Here is an 18,979-nt window from a genome sequence, read left to right as displayed (position 1 = left end):
GATCTAAGGATAACTTGTTGTCGACAATGATGTGAGTTGGTACCTAGTTTAGCTTTAGATCTAAGAAGATCTACCATATGGAATAGACTTAATCATCAAAATCTTCGTCCATGCCTAATACCCCTTTAGATTACACAACAACGTCACCCCCTAAAGGGCACCTTTATTTTTTCTTTATTTGAGAACTCAACAAAATATGGCCACTAGAAAATACATAATGATTTTACAATGCTATATTAGTCTCCTCCAAATGCTCAAGAGGACACAAATGATGAGTATGTTCTTCAATAGATACTTTTCCCCCTCCTTGCAAAAAGATTATGACACTTCAAGAGGTAGATTGGGTAAGTTGTTAACTAATGGCTTTTAGTATGATTCATGGCATCTTCCCAATCAGTTTGTATGCGTACAACTCACTTAAGACCTTGGTTGACCATGCTAGCTACTCAAGGATATTCGCCCAATCCAGACTACGATAAACATGCCTCAACTGAAATTGAGGGGATAAGACAAGGTTTTATGCAAAGTCTTGTTTATATATTGACCAAAATGATTTACTAGTTTGAGGTCATCATCTAAAGGAGAAACACACTATCTAGACATGCCTCACTAAAAGTAATTACCAGCTCAATCTTTCTCTTCACCCAATATTTGCGAAGACAAGGGGAGAGGATATGGATTATTTACTTATGCCACTTAGATTGATGAGATTTTACTCTAAATAGATTCTCACAAGTTTTTGAGAAAAACTCCTTCAAACACATTATGCACATGAGTTCTTTCCAAAATAAACCTAATTAGAGCAATCAAGATTTTCTAACTAGCATTTAACACTTCCATAAAGTGTTTAGTGCATTAAGATTGATTTATTTTCCCAAACACTAAAAAGTGTGAATGTTCATTCAATTCCAAATCCCAAAGGAGATATTTGTCTAATTTTTAAAAGCCCAAATTGAAATGTGAGATATTTGCCTTCATCACGTTTAAGCCTTTATTTGTTTTAAACCCAAAATTCAAGTATGAGGTGATGTGAGTTCAAAGAATGTTCGTTTTAGAGCACCAAATGGAAATGAATAAAATTCAATTTAAAAATTTAAATTCACGATTCCACAAACTATTCCCATGGTTTTGCTTACCTGTACAATACAAAAAATGCAATTGTGGAATTAGCGATCTCGTGGTTCGTAGGAATATCTGACAGGTCTATCAAAAAACTAAAAACAACACATGAAAAAAATGACAATAATAATAAGTTATACCTTAGAAAGTCGATATCGCCTAGTCAAATGTCAATCTCATAAGGTCAAATGTTAATCCCACAAAATGCACAACTTTCAAGATTTTTATAAAATGGTAATAAATGCCTTATTCAATTCTTTAATTCTACATGGTCAAAGTACCATCTTGTAGGGTAAAAGGACATTCCCACTAATTTCCTAAAAGGGGAAAAGATAGAGAAGGGGAGGCCAAGACAAAAAAGGGCTATGTCTATGGTTTTGTGATCCCACAAGCCAAGGTGACAATCTTGCTTTTTGTCGACACAATCTTGCAAGTGCTTTTTTTATTGTTGTGTAAACTTGATCAACAAAATTGATGGCACAAATACCTATACTTTTGTCTTCCAACCTGCAAAAATAAACAAAACCTTGAAACACACTCAAAGAATAAGAAATATTATGTATTTGGTTAGTTTTTGCAAATAAAATGAGAATAAGATGAAAAGAATGACTAGAAGTGGTCCCACTAGGCATGCCAAAATGTATGCAATAAAAAATGTTTTTAGAAGAATATAATAACAATGAAAGCACTAAAAAAAAAAGATAAAAAATAACATATATAATTAGACAAAAGAAAAGCTAAAAACCATAAGAAGCCCAAGAATGTGCAAACTTGCTTGTAACCCAAGTAAGCTCTCCTTGATGTGTAGATTTGTCTAAGCTAATGGATGTATGCTCAAGATTTAATGAATGAGGGATGATTTTGATGTTATAAGGCAGGGATGATTTTGGCGTTATAAGTCTAGGATGGATGTTCTTGATTCTCAAATGACATTATAACTTTACTCTAGGTGGTGGATGATTTGTGAAGAGAAAATACTTTAATTAATAGGCAAAGAGGAGGTGAAATGGATAGCCAAGATGCAAACTTGAGGAGTGGAAAATATGTGTTTGAAGGGGTGGGGGGATGAATTATGCTTCTCCAAACTCATAGCCTTGTGAAAAGTGTCACAAGGAGATAGCTTATGAGGGAAGGTCAAATCCTTGAGGAATGTGACCATTTTTGGGATTACAAAGGGGGATGCATGTGTAAATGCATTTAAGGAAAACTTTAATACACTTGGTTGGGGAGTGGGAATGATGTGACAAGAGTTTACTTGGGGTTGGGTTAAGGTTTCTTAATCCTTATGATTAAGGTTTTGCAAATGTTTAGTGTGAGATTAGTCTAGAATTAGAGGGCAAGTGAAAGATTATGGAGGATGTGATAGGAGGAGAGAAAATGAGTAGAGGAAAAATTAGTTAATCAAGGGTAGTTGACTAATTAAGAGAGGTTAGTATGTATGAATGAGTTGGGTTGAGTTTGAATCACGGGTTAAGTGGTTGGGGGATGGGTTCGATTAGGGGTTAATGTTAGTGGTCATGTGCTCTAATTGATTAAATCTGATTTATTTAATCAAAGGAGGAAATGGAGTTTAGGAATTAATATAAATAATAATCACTTTTATTCAAATTAATAGAGGAAGGACATTTTTATTAATTATTTGGCCATAGGTTGCCATTTGATTAATTGAACTCTAATTAATTAACTAATAGGATGACATTAATTAATTAAATATTAAGTATTAAATCAATAATGGTCTAGAAAAGAACTAAATTAGATTATAATTTAATGGAATCGAATTTAAGTATGTACAATAGTTATATAACTTCACACACACATATAGTCAAATTTCTTAATAATGTATCTTATACTATTTAAACTTTCCTTATTTATGCTCTTCTCTTTTAGACCATCAATTTAATGTAAACTCATAGATTATCTTTAGTGATCTTATTGGGCTCATAATAGGACTAAATGCAAGTTCTTATGAGGTATGTGCTTCCTTTAATAAATCTCTTTAGTTTATTGGATAAATAAACAACTATGAGATATAGCTACATTTTATGATTTAAGTTGAGTTTTGAAATACTAACATGTGGACAAAGTATCACAAAAGTAATATTTTATCTGACTATGAGTTGCATTAAGATTGAGTAGAAGTAAGAGAAAGAATTAGCTCAATTAGACAATTAAAGACAACTAAAGTTTCTCCCATATTGCACACACAAGTCATGAAAAATGATGTAAAACAGGCCTTTAACTAATATCTTGTCTTCTTGTGCATAATTGTGGTTGCTAATAAAATACACACCATAAAATTACTTTATAAATGAAAGAATGTCCGCTAACCATATAATCTAATCTATATTATTATTATTATTATTAAAAAATATATTTAAAATTAAAAATAAATATAAACTTAAATGAATCACCACTAAGAAAATATGTTTTATAATTATATTATAAAACAAAAATATGTAACACGAATTATAAATTTGTTACCTAAGATATATTAGAAAAGATCTAAAATGAATTAAAATAATAATAATTATTAAGATAATGTTTACTGATCCCATAGTCTATTTTAACCTGATAAACATTATTAGTTCCTGCCATGGGCAGGAATACTTATGCATTCATGTCAGTGCTAATGTGACATTAACACTGACCAATCAAATCAAAAAATTTAAAAGATTATATGAAACTTCAAATGTTTATATCTTTTTCTAATTTTTCATTATTTTATAAATCACATTTTTCATTCATCTTATTGGTCCATACTATTTTTGGCGGGGGAGAAAATTAATTTTCTTCAAAAAAAATACAAATATTTTCTAACAACTTCATCATGCATTAGTGAATGCATTAATTACAACTTTATCTTTTCCACATTTGTGACAAGTTGATAAGGATTTTTTTTCAATCATTTTATCTTCCACTTCACACAACATGTCTAATCAATATTAATTTTCTATAGCAATATAATTCAAATATGTTATATCTTTGTATTTGAATTTCTAATTTTTTTTAAAACTTTGATTTTTAATAAAAGTAATTAAATTATTACTTTTATTTTACTTTTATAAAAATAAATTAAACAATATTATTTTTAAATTATATTTTATAATAGTGTTTGTAATATGTATAATTAATAAGTGTTACAATTTATAAATTATATCATTTATTATTATTAATATTTTTATTTAAACAATTTATCATTTAGTTTAAATATATTTAAAATTTAAATATATATTTAAATATTAAATTAATAATTATATTTTACATTAAAAAAATACTAAAGGAAATAACTACAAAAAGGAAATAATTCAATTCGAAAAGATATATAAATTATTATTAAGTTTTTATAAATTATGTATTAAAATTAAATAATTATATTTTATTTCTTATTTATTACATCATATTTATTCATCAACATCAAATTTATATGTATTACATCTATTTATTATTTACAAATGTGCATATTAAATTATATAGATATTATTTCATAATTAAAAATTACTTAATTTTATGACAAATTTGGAAATACAAAACATTAAATAATAAACCTTCTTTAATTGTGTAAAATTAAACAATTAGTTTTACTTATAAAATATTTTTATATTTCAATACCTTATATTTTTCCTTATACAAATGTGAGTTTTAATATAAAAATTAAATTCTTATTTTGATTAATTAAAATATAATACATTTTAATTTTTTATTATAACCATGATTTTATTTTGACTATTTTCTTTATTAAGAAAAATAATTATATTTCTCTCTCTCTCTCTCTCTCTCTCTCTCACACACACACACACACACACACACACACACACACACACAACTTATGTTGGTATAACTCTATCTTACTATTTTATCTCTCTTCCTCTTCCTCCTTTATATTATCTATCCTTTTTTCCTCTGCATAAATGTTTATGTTGTTGTATACTACTATTTATCTCTATCTAATGATTAAAAATAATGCGATTTCCATTTGATAATCAAGATGAGAATAATACATAGTTGGGGGAGTTTTTCCAACTACTTATGGTTCTCTAGTAGCATGCATAACATGCTTAAACATATAATGTGATACTCCAAATGCTTCATGACTTCTTCAAGTTCTATAATTCAAATATTAGTATGGATATCTTTCCTCATCGCACATATTTTAAGTTGTCAATGTAGAAGGTGCAAATTTGTCTAAAGCATATGTATTGATTGTAGTATGATATTAAGTACTTAGTGCCATATTGGGGACTTTGGCCTCTTATTCTTGGGCTTAAATGCCCAAAGATGTAGCAATATAACACGAGAATTTAACAACAAAATATGAGCCATCCTATCAGATCGCAAGTGCATTTCTAAGACGAGAATTTAACAACAAAATATGAGCCATCCTATCAGATCACAAGTGCATTTTTAGGCAAAAATTAATGCACTCACAATGCTAATTTAGAACTATTTAACCTTATTCTCACTCATCTACATCTCTACAACCATTATACATAAGGAACTATAACGCATTGAGTCTCTTGTTTAAAAATATAACTACTTCTTGCTTTTTCTTGAGCCTTTCCTTAGACACGTCCACCATTTGTATGAAAACCTATGAGTACAAATGTGGAAAAGATAGAGTTGTAATTAATACGTTCATTAATGCATGATGAAGTTGTTGGAGAATATTTATTTTTGTAGAAGAAAATTAATTTTCTCCCCCACCAAAAATAGTATGGACCAATAGGATGAATGAAAAAGGTGATTTATAAAATAATAAAAAAATAGAAAAAGATACAAATATTTCAAATTTCATATAATATTTTAAATTCTTTGATTTGATTGATCAGTGTTAATGTCATATTAGCTAATGCATAAGGGCACCGGCTACGGTAGCTGTGCCAACTCCTGCCCTTGCCCAGCTCTCTGCCAACTTTTACACGGTTTCCTGTGATGGGACAAAGTGTCAAATCCTCAAATCAAATCAATTTCTATTAAAGCTGAGGTAATATTTATAAATGTTTTTAATCACATTCCCGTCGCATAATACTTATATGCTTTTTTAACTTGAATGAGCGATATATACTTTAAATATTTTTTTTACCTTGGGCGATATAAGCATTTTACTTTTAGTTGTAATATAAAGTTCATTTTTAATAAATTACATCATATTTTATATTTTGAATTTTGAATATGAAGAAATGTTTTTAGAATAAAATTTTGAAAGTAAAAAGATTAATTTCATAAAACTATGTCAATATTTTTACAATTGAAACAAATTTAAATTTATTTTAAAAAATTATTGTAATTTATTTTTATTATAATAATAGACTTTATTATTGAATTTTATTTTGTGTCTTTACTTCAATAGTGGTACAATTAATAAAATAATCAAAGTTATTATTATTTTGAATATAGCATTCTATTTGTTAATCTTAAGATCAACATTTAGAGTCATATTCTAATGTTGTTTTAGATCACATTTTATTATGAAATAAGTACATTGTTGATTTTTTTTAACATGTAGTTAAAACAATGTTGTGTGAATGAAATTTGCATTTTAATTTTCAAGATTTATGTGTGGAATAAGGCATTTGATGTGCAATTGTTTATTTCAATAGTGATACAATTAATAAAATAATAAAAGTTGTTATTATTATTTTGAATATAGCATTCTATTTGTTAATCTTAAGATCAACATTTAGAGTCATATTCTAACGTTTTTTTAGATCACATTTTATTATGAAATAAGTACATTGTTGAATTTTTTTTAACATGTACTTAAAACGATGTTGTGTGAATGAAATTTGCATTTTATTTTTCAAGATTTATGTGTGGAATAAGGCATTTGATGTGCAATTGTTTATTTCAATAGTGATACAATTAATAAAATAATAAAAGTTGTTATTATTATTTTGAATATAGCATTCTATTTGTTAATCTTAAGATCAACATTTAGAGTCATATTCTAATGTTTTTTTAGATCACATTTTATTATGAAATAAGTACATTGTTGAATTTTTTTTAACATGTACTTAAAACAATGTTGTGTGAATGAAATTTGCATTTTAAGTTTCAAGATTTATGTGTGGAATAAGGCATTTGATGTGCAATTGTTTATTTGAAGATAATTATTTAATGGTGATGTTGAAATCTTGGATTGGATTATGGAAATTCTACTTTATGTAATTTTACTTCATTTATAACATTTTGAATAGATTCTTACAAATTTTATTTATTAAAATTTTAAAATATTCTACATTGAGAAAAAACTAAATAAATTATTTGAACTTTAGGCTACATGTTGGCAAATGTACAACACTAGATACTTATTATACTTTATTAAACAATTAGTAAACATTATATCATTCATATTCAATTTTTTAAATTTTATTATCATGAATTCTAAATGTTATTTTAATTTTTTAGATTGAAAAGAATATAAGTCTTGTATGATTACTAATTTGTGGATATGAGATATTTTCTTTTCTTTATTTGGAGAACATATTTCCATCAAGGAATAATATAAAAACATGCATATAAGAATATTAAAAAGAATTCTAGACACAAATAAAAAATGCACACTAATGAATAACTTAATACTATAACCATCCAATTTTTATAATCCAATAAAACTCTTTACTTTTGTTCTATAATATAAAAATATTGTGAAAACATTTTTAAATGTTATTTTAAATTTTAGATTGAAAAGAATGTCATGGCTTGTATGGATTTTTTATTCTTGAAGAGTAAATTCATATTTTGATGAAGAAAACAAGATTTAAATTTATTGGACATTTTATTAAAAAAAAATGAGATAATAATTATTTTAAAGATTTAATATGTTTGTAGATATGAAATATGTTTTTTTGCTTTTTGGTGAATATAAAAGTATGTGTAAAGTTTTTTCAAAGTATTGAAACCCTAATATGAATTATTCTTTCTTATTTCTCAAATCAAATTTCACAAAGAATCTTAAAAATAATTCTAGACACAAATAAAAAATGCACACCATTGTAATCTATAAAGACTTTATTTTTATTGTATAATATAAAAATGCTGTAAAACTACAATAAAATAGTGATTAAAATAATTAAAGAATTGTTTTGAGATCTAGGATACGACCAAGCAAAGGATGGTTTGAATGGAAGAACACATGGTAGCTGCACATCCTTAATAAGATTAATATTTGTCTTTAATAAATATTAGAATTCTTAGAATATTTGATCAAACAAACAAATATAAACAAATAATGATTTACATTTTAAAAATAATAATAATGAATTAAATAGAAAATTTGTTGCACTATTTGAAGGTTTGTTGACGAGACTTAAATCCTTTCCACTAAAATATAATAATAAGTAATTAAAATAATTTTGAATAAATAATAATTATTTTTATTAGTATTTAGTTTTAAATAAATTTAAATTCTTTTTAAATCATATTTTTAAATTTTATGAAATGAGTAATACAATTTATTATTCTAAAAACATTTTATAACACTTACATTTCAAAATTCAAAATATAAAATTAAAAATATATCACTTATTCAACAAGGTTATTAATTAAATAATACTTAAAAATATTTTTTTGGTATAGATCGCTCATTCAAGTTAAAAAAGCATACAAGTATTATGCGACGGTAATGTGAATAAAAACATTTATAAATATTACCTCAGCTAAATTGATTTGATTTGAGGATTTGACACTCCGTCCAAACTGTGTAAAAGTTGGCAAAGAGCTGGGCAAAGAGAGGAGTTGGCGCGGCGGGCAAATAAGTTGCACCGTAGCCGGTGCCATGGATAAGTATTCCTGCCAAGGGAGGAACTAAAAATATAAGTACTTTTTCTTGAGCCTTTCCTTAGACAAGCCCACCGTTTGTGTGAAAACCCACGAGTACAAATATTCTATGGAGAGCGACGACGGGAAGGCGTTGGCGAGTCATGGGGGTTGTTGAGCGCGCAAAAACAAATATAAAATTCTCTACCAATTAAATTATACTCGTAAGTGGAAATGCTGAGCCCACATGATCGATTCTATCGTATCGGCCTACGCCACTGGAAGAGGTTGGTCAGTAATGGAGGTAGGTGACCACACAGTCAAGCAGAAATGGATGCTGAGATTTAGACCCCTCTCAACAAACAACCCACCTGCTCCTTGGAAACAAAACACCACTGCTCTTCTATGTCAGTCGCACTCTGTTGAATGCACATCTCTTCTTGAAACCAAATTTCGTTGTATATTTGGTCAGTAAATGGCTTCTGTAAAGTACCCATTTGGATTTATGTTTATCTGAGCTCTTTTTAACTACTGCTTTGTGGATTTCCCGACATTTCAATCCTTAGTTCTGTTACTGTGGCTTGTCTGAATAATTTGTTATGCCAGTATAATTCTCTTAATTATGGACTCTGTCAAATACTCATTTGACAGTTATGCTTTTGAAAGTCCCTTTAAATCATCCTTTTTTGGTTGCATTTTACAATGTTTCGATTTCTAGTTCTGTTATTGGTGTTTTTTTTCTGAAGATTAGTTGTTTGGCTATGTAAACTTCTCGTTGTACATGGGTTCTGTGAAATGCTCGTTTGGTATTGATGTTGTGCACGGTTCTGCTTACTATTATGTTGTTGGATTGCATGCATTTCGACTATTTAGTTCACGTATGTTATTAGGATTCTGTGCGAATGGATAGTTGTATGGGATCTAATTCTCGTAGACAATGTGCTGCAGTTTGCAGGGTATTTGCGAATTTGTATTTATTCTGAGGCTTAAATGGCAACTCTCAATGGGGACAGCAAGCCTGCAGTTCAACCCTCCGAAGAACAGGTCATTTTAACTGTACCTTATAAACATTGCTCGTCTGTCTCTAATAGTTTGCTTGATCTCTCGTAACGCAGTCATGAAAAAAGAGTGTCAGGCGAAAAACGTACTTCGTTAGGTTTTGATTGTTATCAAAATTTCTATCATAAACTATCTTTACCTTTTTACTTTGATTGTGTCTTTTAATGGTAAGTAGCCTTTACCAAATAACGGCTTACTTAGATGCCATGATTGAGGAGTCTTTTTCAAAAGAGTTTTTAACATTCGAGATGAAAACATATGTAAAAAACTAGCAATTTTGTTTGGGGGTGGCATTCTTCTATTTCGGGCTTCGTGAATCTCGATTCAACTGATTACTGCTTCTGGGAATGTTCTAGACAGAGAATAAAAAAGTACATCGGAGAATTATTCAAGAATAGTGTAGGAATCGTTAAGGACATTTTCTCTCACCATATTATATAGGAGTCTACATGATCTGAGGAATTGGTTCACTCATGGTAGTTTTGACACATATGGTCAATATTCTCATATTCCACTGGCGCTTCCCAATATTAAAATACAGTCACAACATTCTAATCCTCAATTTCTTCACGTTAAATGGCTCCGGAAGTGGGTTCTTTCCTAAATTCTGGGAGTAGGACAGAAGAAAGCCTCAAAGTGCTGCAACCTTTGGGTTTTCTGTGGCACCAAATCTCAGAGTTCAATAATTCATATAAAATTTCATTTGTCCGAAAAACTTTGATTCCCTTAAAATGCTTCTTTTTGTCACCTTTTTTTGCAAAGTGAACTATTAAACATTCTAAGCCTCAATTACCACATCAACAGAACCGAGTACCTTATACTATATAGCAGTCCTAGATTTTAATCAATTTCCATAAACCTGTGTTATGAAGGATGAGAAGATGCTGCATCAATTGTTAAATACGCATGAGTAGCTGGTCTACGGCTACTTTGGATTTACATATAGACCTTACATGTTATGTAAGTTGGAGAATTGTTCAAGAATAGGGTAAGAGTTGTTGAGGATTAGGGAAATTTTCTCACGACATTTTAAAGAGGAGTTTGCATTTTCTGAGAAAATGGTCATCATAGGTTTGAAACATAAGAAATTTTCTCATATTCTACTAGCTTTTACCAAATCTAATCCATAAGCTAAAGCCTAATATTCTTCCACGGTGGTTTCTTAATATTAAAATTACACAAATGCATGTAAAATTAATTCACTGTTCAGTACAACTGTGGTTATAAGCTTTAATATACCTGATCTTGGATGATGTAAATCACTCTGGAAGTGGGTTCTTTTTGAAATTCCAAGGGTAGAAAATAAGAAAAACTCAAAATGCTGCAATTTTTGGCTGTTTTGTGGCATCAAATTCTGAAGTTCAATAGTTCATATAAAAGTTCACTTGTCCAAAAAACATGGTTTCCTTGGAAATATTTATTTTTTCACTTTTTTTTTTTTCGCAAAGTGAACTATTAATCTAAGCCTGAAGGATGACATCAAGAGAACCAATGACTTTAAAAATCCTAGGTTTTGAACAATTGACATAGAGTTGTGAATTGAAGGGTGTGAAGATGCTCCGTCAATTTATAAATAAATTCTTCCCATGAGTAGAAGGTCTACAACCTCTTTGGGCATAGCTATAATTCTCACATTGCATCCATTACCTGAGAAGATGCTTCATCAATTTTTAACAAATTCTTCCCATGAATAGAAGTTCTACAACCTCTTTGGCCATAGATATAGTTCTCACATGGCATCCACTACCTGAAAAGATCCTCCATCAATTTTTAATAAGTTCTTCCCATGAACAGCAGGTCTACACCCTCTTTGAGCATAGATATAGTTCTTACATGGCATCCATAATCCGGCCAGTGCAGAGGATTTTGTACATTGAAGTAGGCTGATTTGGTAGCATTTATTTCATTTATCTCCTATATTTGATATCAACGAACAGAAGCCTAAATGTATGAGTAAGTTATAGCTGACGGGATGCTAGTTTTAGATAAGAAAGGCTTCAAGGTGCTAATTTTGCTAAGACAGATTGTAGGTACACATGTATCTCTTGCTCCACCTAGCCCTTGGGATATTCACCCAGACACCACTTCTGTATAGATGGGTGCTGCTATACCTGGGGTGTTTGTGCATATGGTCGAACCGACTCCTAACATTGACCCTTTGTTTAACAAAACAGGACCAAGCATTAGGTGGTGTTCCCCTTTAAGATCTATTTTGGTAATTGCTAAGACTAGTTAGCATTGCAACAATATCTCTACAATAATTAGTGTTCATTGTTAATAACCTATAGCATTTAGTTGTTTACCGTACAGGGTAAAAGCTTAACACATATAGTATAACACATTTCAACGCAGAATAGATACTTTATTCATATATGCCTTTATTGATTACAATCCGAATACAATGACTACAATGATTACAATGATGATTCTAAAGTCCATCTCGGACGTGTACATATACCTTTCCAAAGGGGTGACTCAAGCATCACGCGCCTGTTCGGATACTACTCTACTCGTCGGCTGCACTATACATTTTACCGAAACATCATCCCCCCCAAAAGAAAAGTCGTCTCCGGATGACAATACAGCAAAATTCAGAATAAAAAAATACATCAATGCATAAGTACTAGATAGAGGGATGCGTCCGCGTCCTCAACTTGTTCAGCTCCATCTGTAGCTTGTAGACCTGTTCTTTCCTGATCTTCAGCTCTGCTTCTGCTTCCATCTGAAGCTTTAGGGCTGACTGCATCTGTAATATCCTCCCCTGATTTGAACTTTGACTTGTAGAAATTTAACTTAAGGAATATTGTCAAACACTTTGTATGCAAACTCATAAAGCTGATTTCCTCAATAAATTGCTTTCCAATGAGTAGATTTACGAACAACTATGAAGTGACATTAAAATGCATAATACACATCATAACATTTTGACAAACACTTGACACACATTCAACAGTATATGAAAAATCTGGAAACTTTTTCAATCTGCTCATAAAAGGGTGATTTTTAAATGTAGATGTGCACTTACAGCTGCGTTAAAGGCTGCAACAACTATTCAGACTTGTATTCAACAATTATTATGCAAAGTATCAAAATTTGACAGAAGAAACCTGGAATTAGTTGCCGTAGTATTTTGCAGATGTAGTCGGCAGCCCTCCAAACTTCTACTCAGCCGGAAAAACAAGTAAACTTGATACCAACACTGTTCACGCCGTACTGTAGCAAAATATTGTTCATGCCGACTGTAGCAAAATACTGTTCATGCGGCACTATAGCAATAACTAACTTCAGATCTGCACCTCAAACCCTTGTAAATTTTTTTATGCGAACGCCCCAAATGAAACCCAGTGTGTTTCCTGAAGTGAAAACACCCTTGATCCTCTTGACTGTGTCTTCCAACAGCGAAGAGAATGCTAGCAAAGAGGGATTCCGTCCTCCAAGCCCGATAATCAGATATCCAGCAACATAACATTAATCTTCATCCAAGCATACAAAAAAAAAGCTCTTCCATTTCTTTTATAGTGTTCTCACAAGAGCTCAATCCTTCATTTTCTCAATGTGGGATAAAACATAACTCCCTTTATGTACCTTATGTCTCCAATGTGTTATAAAAATAAAGGGAACTCTTTTAATTTAAATATTTCCCACAAACTATAGTCTATGCATTAATAAAGTTAAATATTTAAATTTAACTTTATAAAATGGCTTTATCAATGCATAACAAATCTTATCAATGATAAATAAGTTTTCCTGTCGATTTTAAACAATTACCATCAACATACCACTGTGACTGAATGTCCGGCCATGTCCAAGATGACTTACTATAAATAGTAAGTATGCCCAAAGTTGCCCCAGAACCCCTCAGAAAGACCTGCAACTGAAACTGTCTAGGCCAAATGGCCTCTAAGCCCCTTTAATATCCTAGTTAGCCTATGGGACTGTGGGGAAATAGTCTAACGACAACATCATGCTATGAATGCTAGAAAGGGGACATTACAGTCCGCCCTTCCCAAAATTGCTTGTCCTCAAGCAATTTCAGCTTTGGATGCTGCAATATCTGCTCATTTTTCCAAGTAGCATCCTCGACAGGTAGGTTCTTCCACTTCACTAGATACTCCCTGATAGTCCTCCTGCGAAGCACCCTCTCCCTGGAGTCAAGTATGGCCTCGGGAACCAAGATAAGCTTTCCCTCATCATCAAGAGGTGGCAATACTACTGAAGGCACCACATTGTGACCCAATGCCTTCTTAAGGCGTGACACATGGAACACATTATGCACTTTACTGTCTGCAGGCAACTCCAACTCTTAAGCTACTTCGCCCACTCTCTTGATTACTTTGAACGGTCCATAGTAGCGTGGTTTCAATTTCTCTGCTCCACTCTTCTTGAGAGAGGACTGTCTATACGACTGTAACATGAGGTACACCATATTTCCCACCTCAAAAGACCTCTCAACCCTGTGCTGATCAGCATATTGCTTCTGCTGATTTTGTGCTTTTTGCAAATTTTCCTTCAAGGATCGCATAATGTTCTGGCACTCCTGCAAAGTATCCTTTGCCTTAGGCACCCTGCTGTCCCCAAATAACAAATTCAAAAAATTAGGAGCATCATACCCGTACAGTGCCATAAAAGGGGACATTTGAATAGACATATGGAAAGAGGTATTATAGCAGTACTCCCCTAGATGTAGCCACTTCACCCAAGCCTTTTGCTCTCCTGCAATGTAGTTTCGAAGGTACCCTTCAACCAATTTGTTCACTATCTTTGTCTGCCCATCAGTTTGGGGGTGGTAGCTGGTACTCGGAGTGAGCTCTGTTCCACATAACCTGAACAACTCCTGCCAAAAGTGGCTCATAAATCTGCTGTCTCTGTCACTGACTATGCTCCGTGGTATCCCATGTAGTCTGAATACCTCTCGAAAAAATAGTTCTGCTGTTTGTGCTGTTGAATATGTAGACGAAATTGCAAAGAAATGTGCAAATTTCGTCAATCTGTCTACCACAAAAAAGATACAATACCGACCCTGTGCCTTGGAGAGGCCTGTGATAAAATCCATGGAAATGCTATCCCACTTCTTCTCTGGTATGGGTAGGGGCTGTAGTAAACCACCCGAAAAAGAATGTTCCTGTTTGTTTTGCTGACACACAGGGCATTCCTTCACAAACTGAAGCACCTCTGATTTGAGTCCTTTCCAAGTGAAGCGCTCTCTCACCTGCCGATATGTCTTAAAGAATCCGGGATGTCCTGCCATTGGTGAATCATGAAATGCCCTCAAAATCTTCTGCTTCATAGCAGACCCGGGTACTAAATAAATCCTTTCCTTGTAGATGATCAGATCATTTACGATAGTGTATCGACTATCTTGAATAGCTTCCTCAATAATGCTAGATGCCCAACTATCCTTAGCATATTCTGCCAAGATCATCTCTCTCCAATCATCCATGACTATCCCAACAGCAAGCAAATGAGGCCTTCTAGATAAAGCATCTGCAACAATATTTTTCTTCCCTTTGACATAGGCTATGTCGAAATCATAGGCCTGTAATTTACTCACCCATTTCTGTTGCCTGTCATTAAGGTCCTTCTGTCCAAGGAAATGTTTCAAGCTATTATGATCTGTTTTTACTGTGAACCGGCTTCCCACTAAGTACTGCCTGAACTTAGCTAGCGCGTGCATGATTGCTAGCATCTCTTTGTCGTAGATGCTGTAGGTTCTCTCCACACCTCGTAATTTTCTACTCTCATATGCGATGGGATGTTTGTCTTGCATAAGAACAGCTCCTATGCCCTCTCCCGAGGCATCACACTGCAGCTCAAAGGGCCTGGTGAAATTTGGAATGGCTAAAACAGGACATGTACTCATCAGCTCCTTAAACCTGTCAAAACAATCCTGAGCCCTCTCTGACCACTTGAAACTATCTTTCCGTGTCAAATCTGTAAGTGGTGCTGCTATCTGTGAAAATCCCTTCACAAATCTGCGGTAGAACCCACAAAGCCCGAGAAATCCCTTGAGTTGTGAAGTGTTCCTCGGTGGTGGCCAATCCAAAATGGCCCTGATCTTGTCTGGGTCAACCCGAACACTTCCTGCACTAATAATATGCCCTAGATAGAGCAACTCTGTCATCCCAAACTCACATTTACTCATCTTGGCATATAATGACTCCCTCTCTAGAATACTGAGCACTGTATCAATATGCTTCAAATGTTCCTCCCAAGTACGGCTATATATCAGTATATCATCAAAAAATATCAACACAAACTTTCTCAACTGATCTCTAAACACTCTATTCATACAGGACTGGAAAGTGGCAGGGGCATTTGTCAACCCAAAGGGCATGAGTAAGAACTCAAAATGTCCATAGTGGCATCTAAAAGCTGTCTTCTCCACATCCACCTCTCTAACCCGTATCTGATGGTAGCCGGATCTCAAATCAATCTTGGAGAAGTAGCATGCACCATGCAATTCATCAATAAGCTCATCGATGCACGGGATAGGGTATCGGTTCTTGATTGTCTTCTTGTTTAGCTCCCTATAATCAATGCACATCCTCATTGTACCATCCTTCTTCTTCACCAATACTACTGAAGAAGCGAAAGGACTTTTGCTTGGCTGTATGTGCCCCATGTCAATCAACTCCTTAATTGCCTTTTCTATTTCATCCTTACATCTCTTTTGATGGCGGTAAGGTGTGATGATAACTGGCTTAGCCCCTTCCTCTAATTCAATAACATGCTCGATTCCCCTATCCGGGGGTCTCCCTGGAGGTATCTCACCAAACACCTTAGTATGTTTGGTTATTATTTTTTGTACATCAGGTGGATACCCTTGTTTATGCTGCTCTGTCATCTCAGGCATTACTCTAAACTCTGCTGCCCACTGCACTTGATCATGTCTAAAGAAACTCTGCATCCGCTTGAGTGACACCACTCGAAGTCTCCCATCTGACAAACCTCTGAGCACTATCTTCTTACCATTTGCCTCAAACCTCATTTCCATTTTCTCAAGGTTAAATGTAAATTCTACCAGAGACTTCATCCAGTTCATCCCAAGCACCATATCCTGATCACTAATGTTGACCACAAAGAAATCTCCTGTCATGTCATAATCTCCCAAATGAAGCTGCAAGTTGGGGATTTTCTTGGTACATTCAATTTTGAAGCCATCGGCAACCATCACCTTAAATCCCCTATGCTCGTCTGTATGTAGCCCTCTGCGTGTCACAAACTTCTCATCAATGAAGTTATGTGTCACCCCTGTATCAATGAGTGCCACAACTCTCTGTCCATCCAAGGTTCCCCTAACTCTGAAAGTGACGGTCTCCTGTATACTTGACAACTGAGCTATCGTGCTATCACCGCGTGCTTCCTCCTGTGAAGAACTATCATCATCTCCATCTGATTCGGATGACTGCTCTGAATCTCCATCTACTGACTCTTCGGCTGAAAAGTACTCCATCTGCTTAGCTTTTGCTTTCAATGGACACTTATGTGACAAATCCCAAGGCTCCCTGCAATGAAAACAAAGCTTCTTCTTCCTGAGATCATTAAGTGTCTCATTGTCCAACCTCTTACTTTCCTCCTTAGCTGGCTGAACCTCTTTATGAAAAGGTTTCCTGTCCTTATCTTTCCTTGAAGGGAAACTCTTTGCCTGGAATTTATTTTTTGAAGATGAAGAGGAATCCATGTCACGAGCTTTCTTAATGGCTTCCTGCAAAGTGGGAGGGTTGAGAGCTTTAATCCACCCTCTCAACGGATCAGCTAACCCATCCATAAATAGAACTAGTATCCTCCGTTCAGATACATCTGTTACTAACACTGCAAGTTTCTGAAACTCTGAAATGTATGTTTCCAATGATCCCCACTGTTTAAGCTGAGCTAACTCCCTGAAATGGAGTTCTGGATCCTTCCTATCAAAACGTTCAATCAGCCTCTCTGTAAACTCCACATATGAGGTAATGTGTGCATGTCCCATAGTGACCATACCATGATGCCACCACTCGTGTGCTAACCCATCCAGATGAATTGCTGCGCACTTAATAGCTTCTTCCTCGGGCATAGGGTTCAATTGAAAGTATGTGTCAAGCTTTTGAACCCAAGCTCTTGCTGTAGACTTTCCTGAGCCATCATAATATGGTAACTCAAGTCTCCCTACTTTCTTCCGTAGCGCATAGCTCTGGTACTTGTCATGTCCACGTGGCATATGTTTCATCCGCACATCCATATACTCCCTAAAGGTAATTGCAGCAGTAAAATCTGGCCCTCCGGCTTCCCAATCTCTCCTCAACTGGTCCTGTATATCATTAATCTGGGGCTCTGGTACGAGCTGCTCTGGAGCTCTAGGAGGAAATGTAGGAATCATGGGCCTTGAACTCATTGTCCTAGCTCGTTGGGGTGCATGACCGAAATTGTTCCCAACTTGTTCATCTCCATTATGTGTCCCATCCTGATCATTTCCATTCTGATTGTTACCATTCTGATTATTTCCTCCACCCATGTTAGCATTCAACCCCATTTGACGAGCCATCATCTGCATCATAAGATCCAATCTCTGATTCTGTTCCTGTGCCCTTTGTTTTGCTACTCGCTGACCCTGTACCAAGGTCTCTAATAACTGTAAGAATCTTTCCTCTCCAAGCTCTGGACCGACATTCCCGCCTCCACCTAATCTTGTATTCATGTCATCTCGGTCACCCATATTGCTGTCTTGATCAAAGAATACCTCCACTGTGTCTGTATGATTGGATTCTATACCCCCCTGTACGGATGAACTAGACTGTTTGCTTTGCAGGTCTGAACTCCTACTTTGTCTTGCTCTGGTATTGCAGAAATTATAAGGCCCCTGTTGCATGCTCAAACATAAATGCTCTGATTTTAGTATTTTGACATTTCGTCAAACACTTTCCCCTCTATCCGTCAATTCCAAATTTCCTATAAGACCTCCACAGGATGGAAGGACTTATAGCTCTGATACCACTGTAATATCCTCCCCTGATTTGAACTTTCACTTGTAGAAATTTAACTTAAGGAATATTGTCAAACACTTTGTATG

At 33.7% G+C, this 18,979-nt stretch overlaps 1 protein-coding gene across 4 annotated transcripts in view; it reads left to right on the top strand.

Moving 5' to 3' along the window:
* Window positions 1–8,848: 8,848 nt before the first annotated feature.
* LOC149580404 (3-hydroxyisobutyryl-CoA hydrolase-like protein 5) overlaps window positions 8,849–18,979 on the top strand; it is a 72,223-nt gene continuing 62,092 nt past the window's right edge. The window contains exons 1-2 of one of the 4 annotated variants that reach the window (XM_089790616.1): window positions 8,849–9,341; window positions 9,823–9,918. In XM_089790616.1, coding sequence (XP_089646742.1) covers window positions 9,865–9,918 — 54 coding nt within the window. In that variant the 5' untranslated portion in view covers window positions 8,849–9,341; window positions 9,823–9,864. Of the gene's footprint in view, window positions 9,342–9,472; window positions 9,525–9,822; window positions 9,919–18,979 lie in introns of those variants that run through there. The other 3 variants (XM_089790623.1, XM_089790628.1, XM_089790627.1) reach the window with 3 other exon arrangements.

The sequence above is a fragment of the Cupressus sempervirens genome, chromosome 1, assembly GCF_028749045.1.
Source record: "Cupressus sempervirens isolate cs-2001-9-10 chromosome 1, ASM2874904v1, whole genome shotgun sequence".
NCBI lineage: Eukaryota > Viridiplantae > Streptophyta > Pinopsida > Cupressales > Cupressaceae > Cupressus > Cupressus sempervirens.
This window is presented reverse-complemented; position numbering and strand designations above follow the sequence as displayed.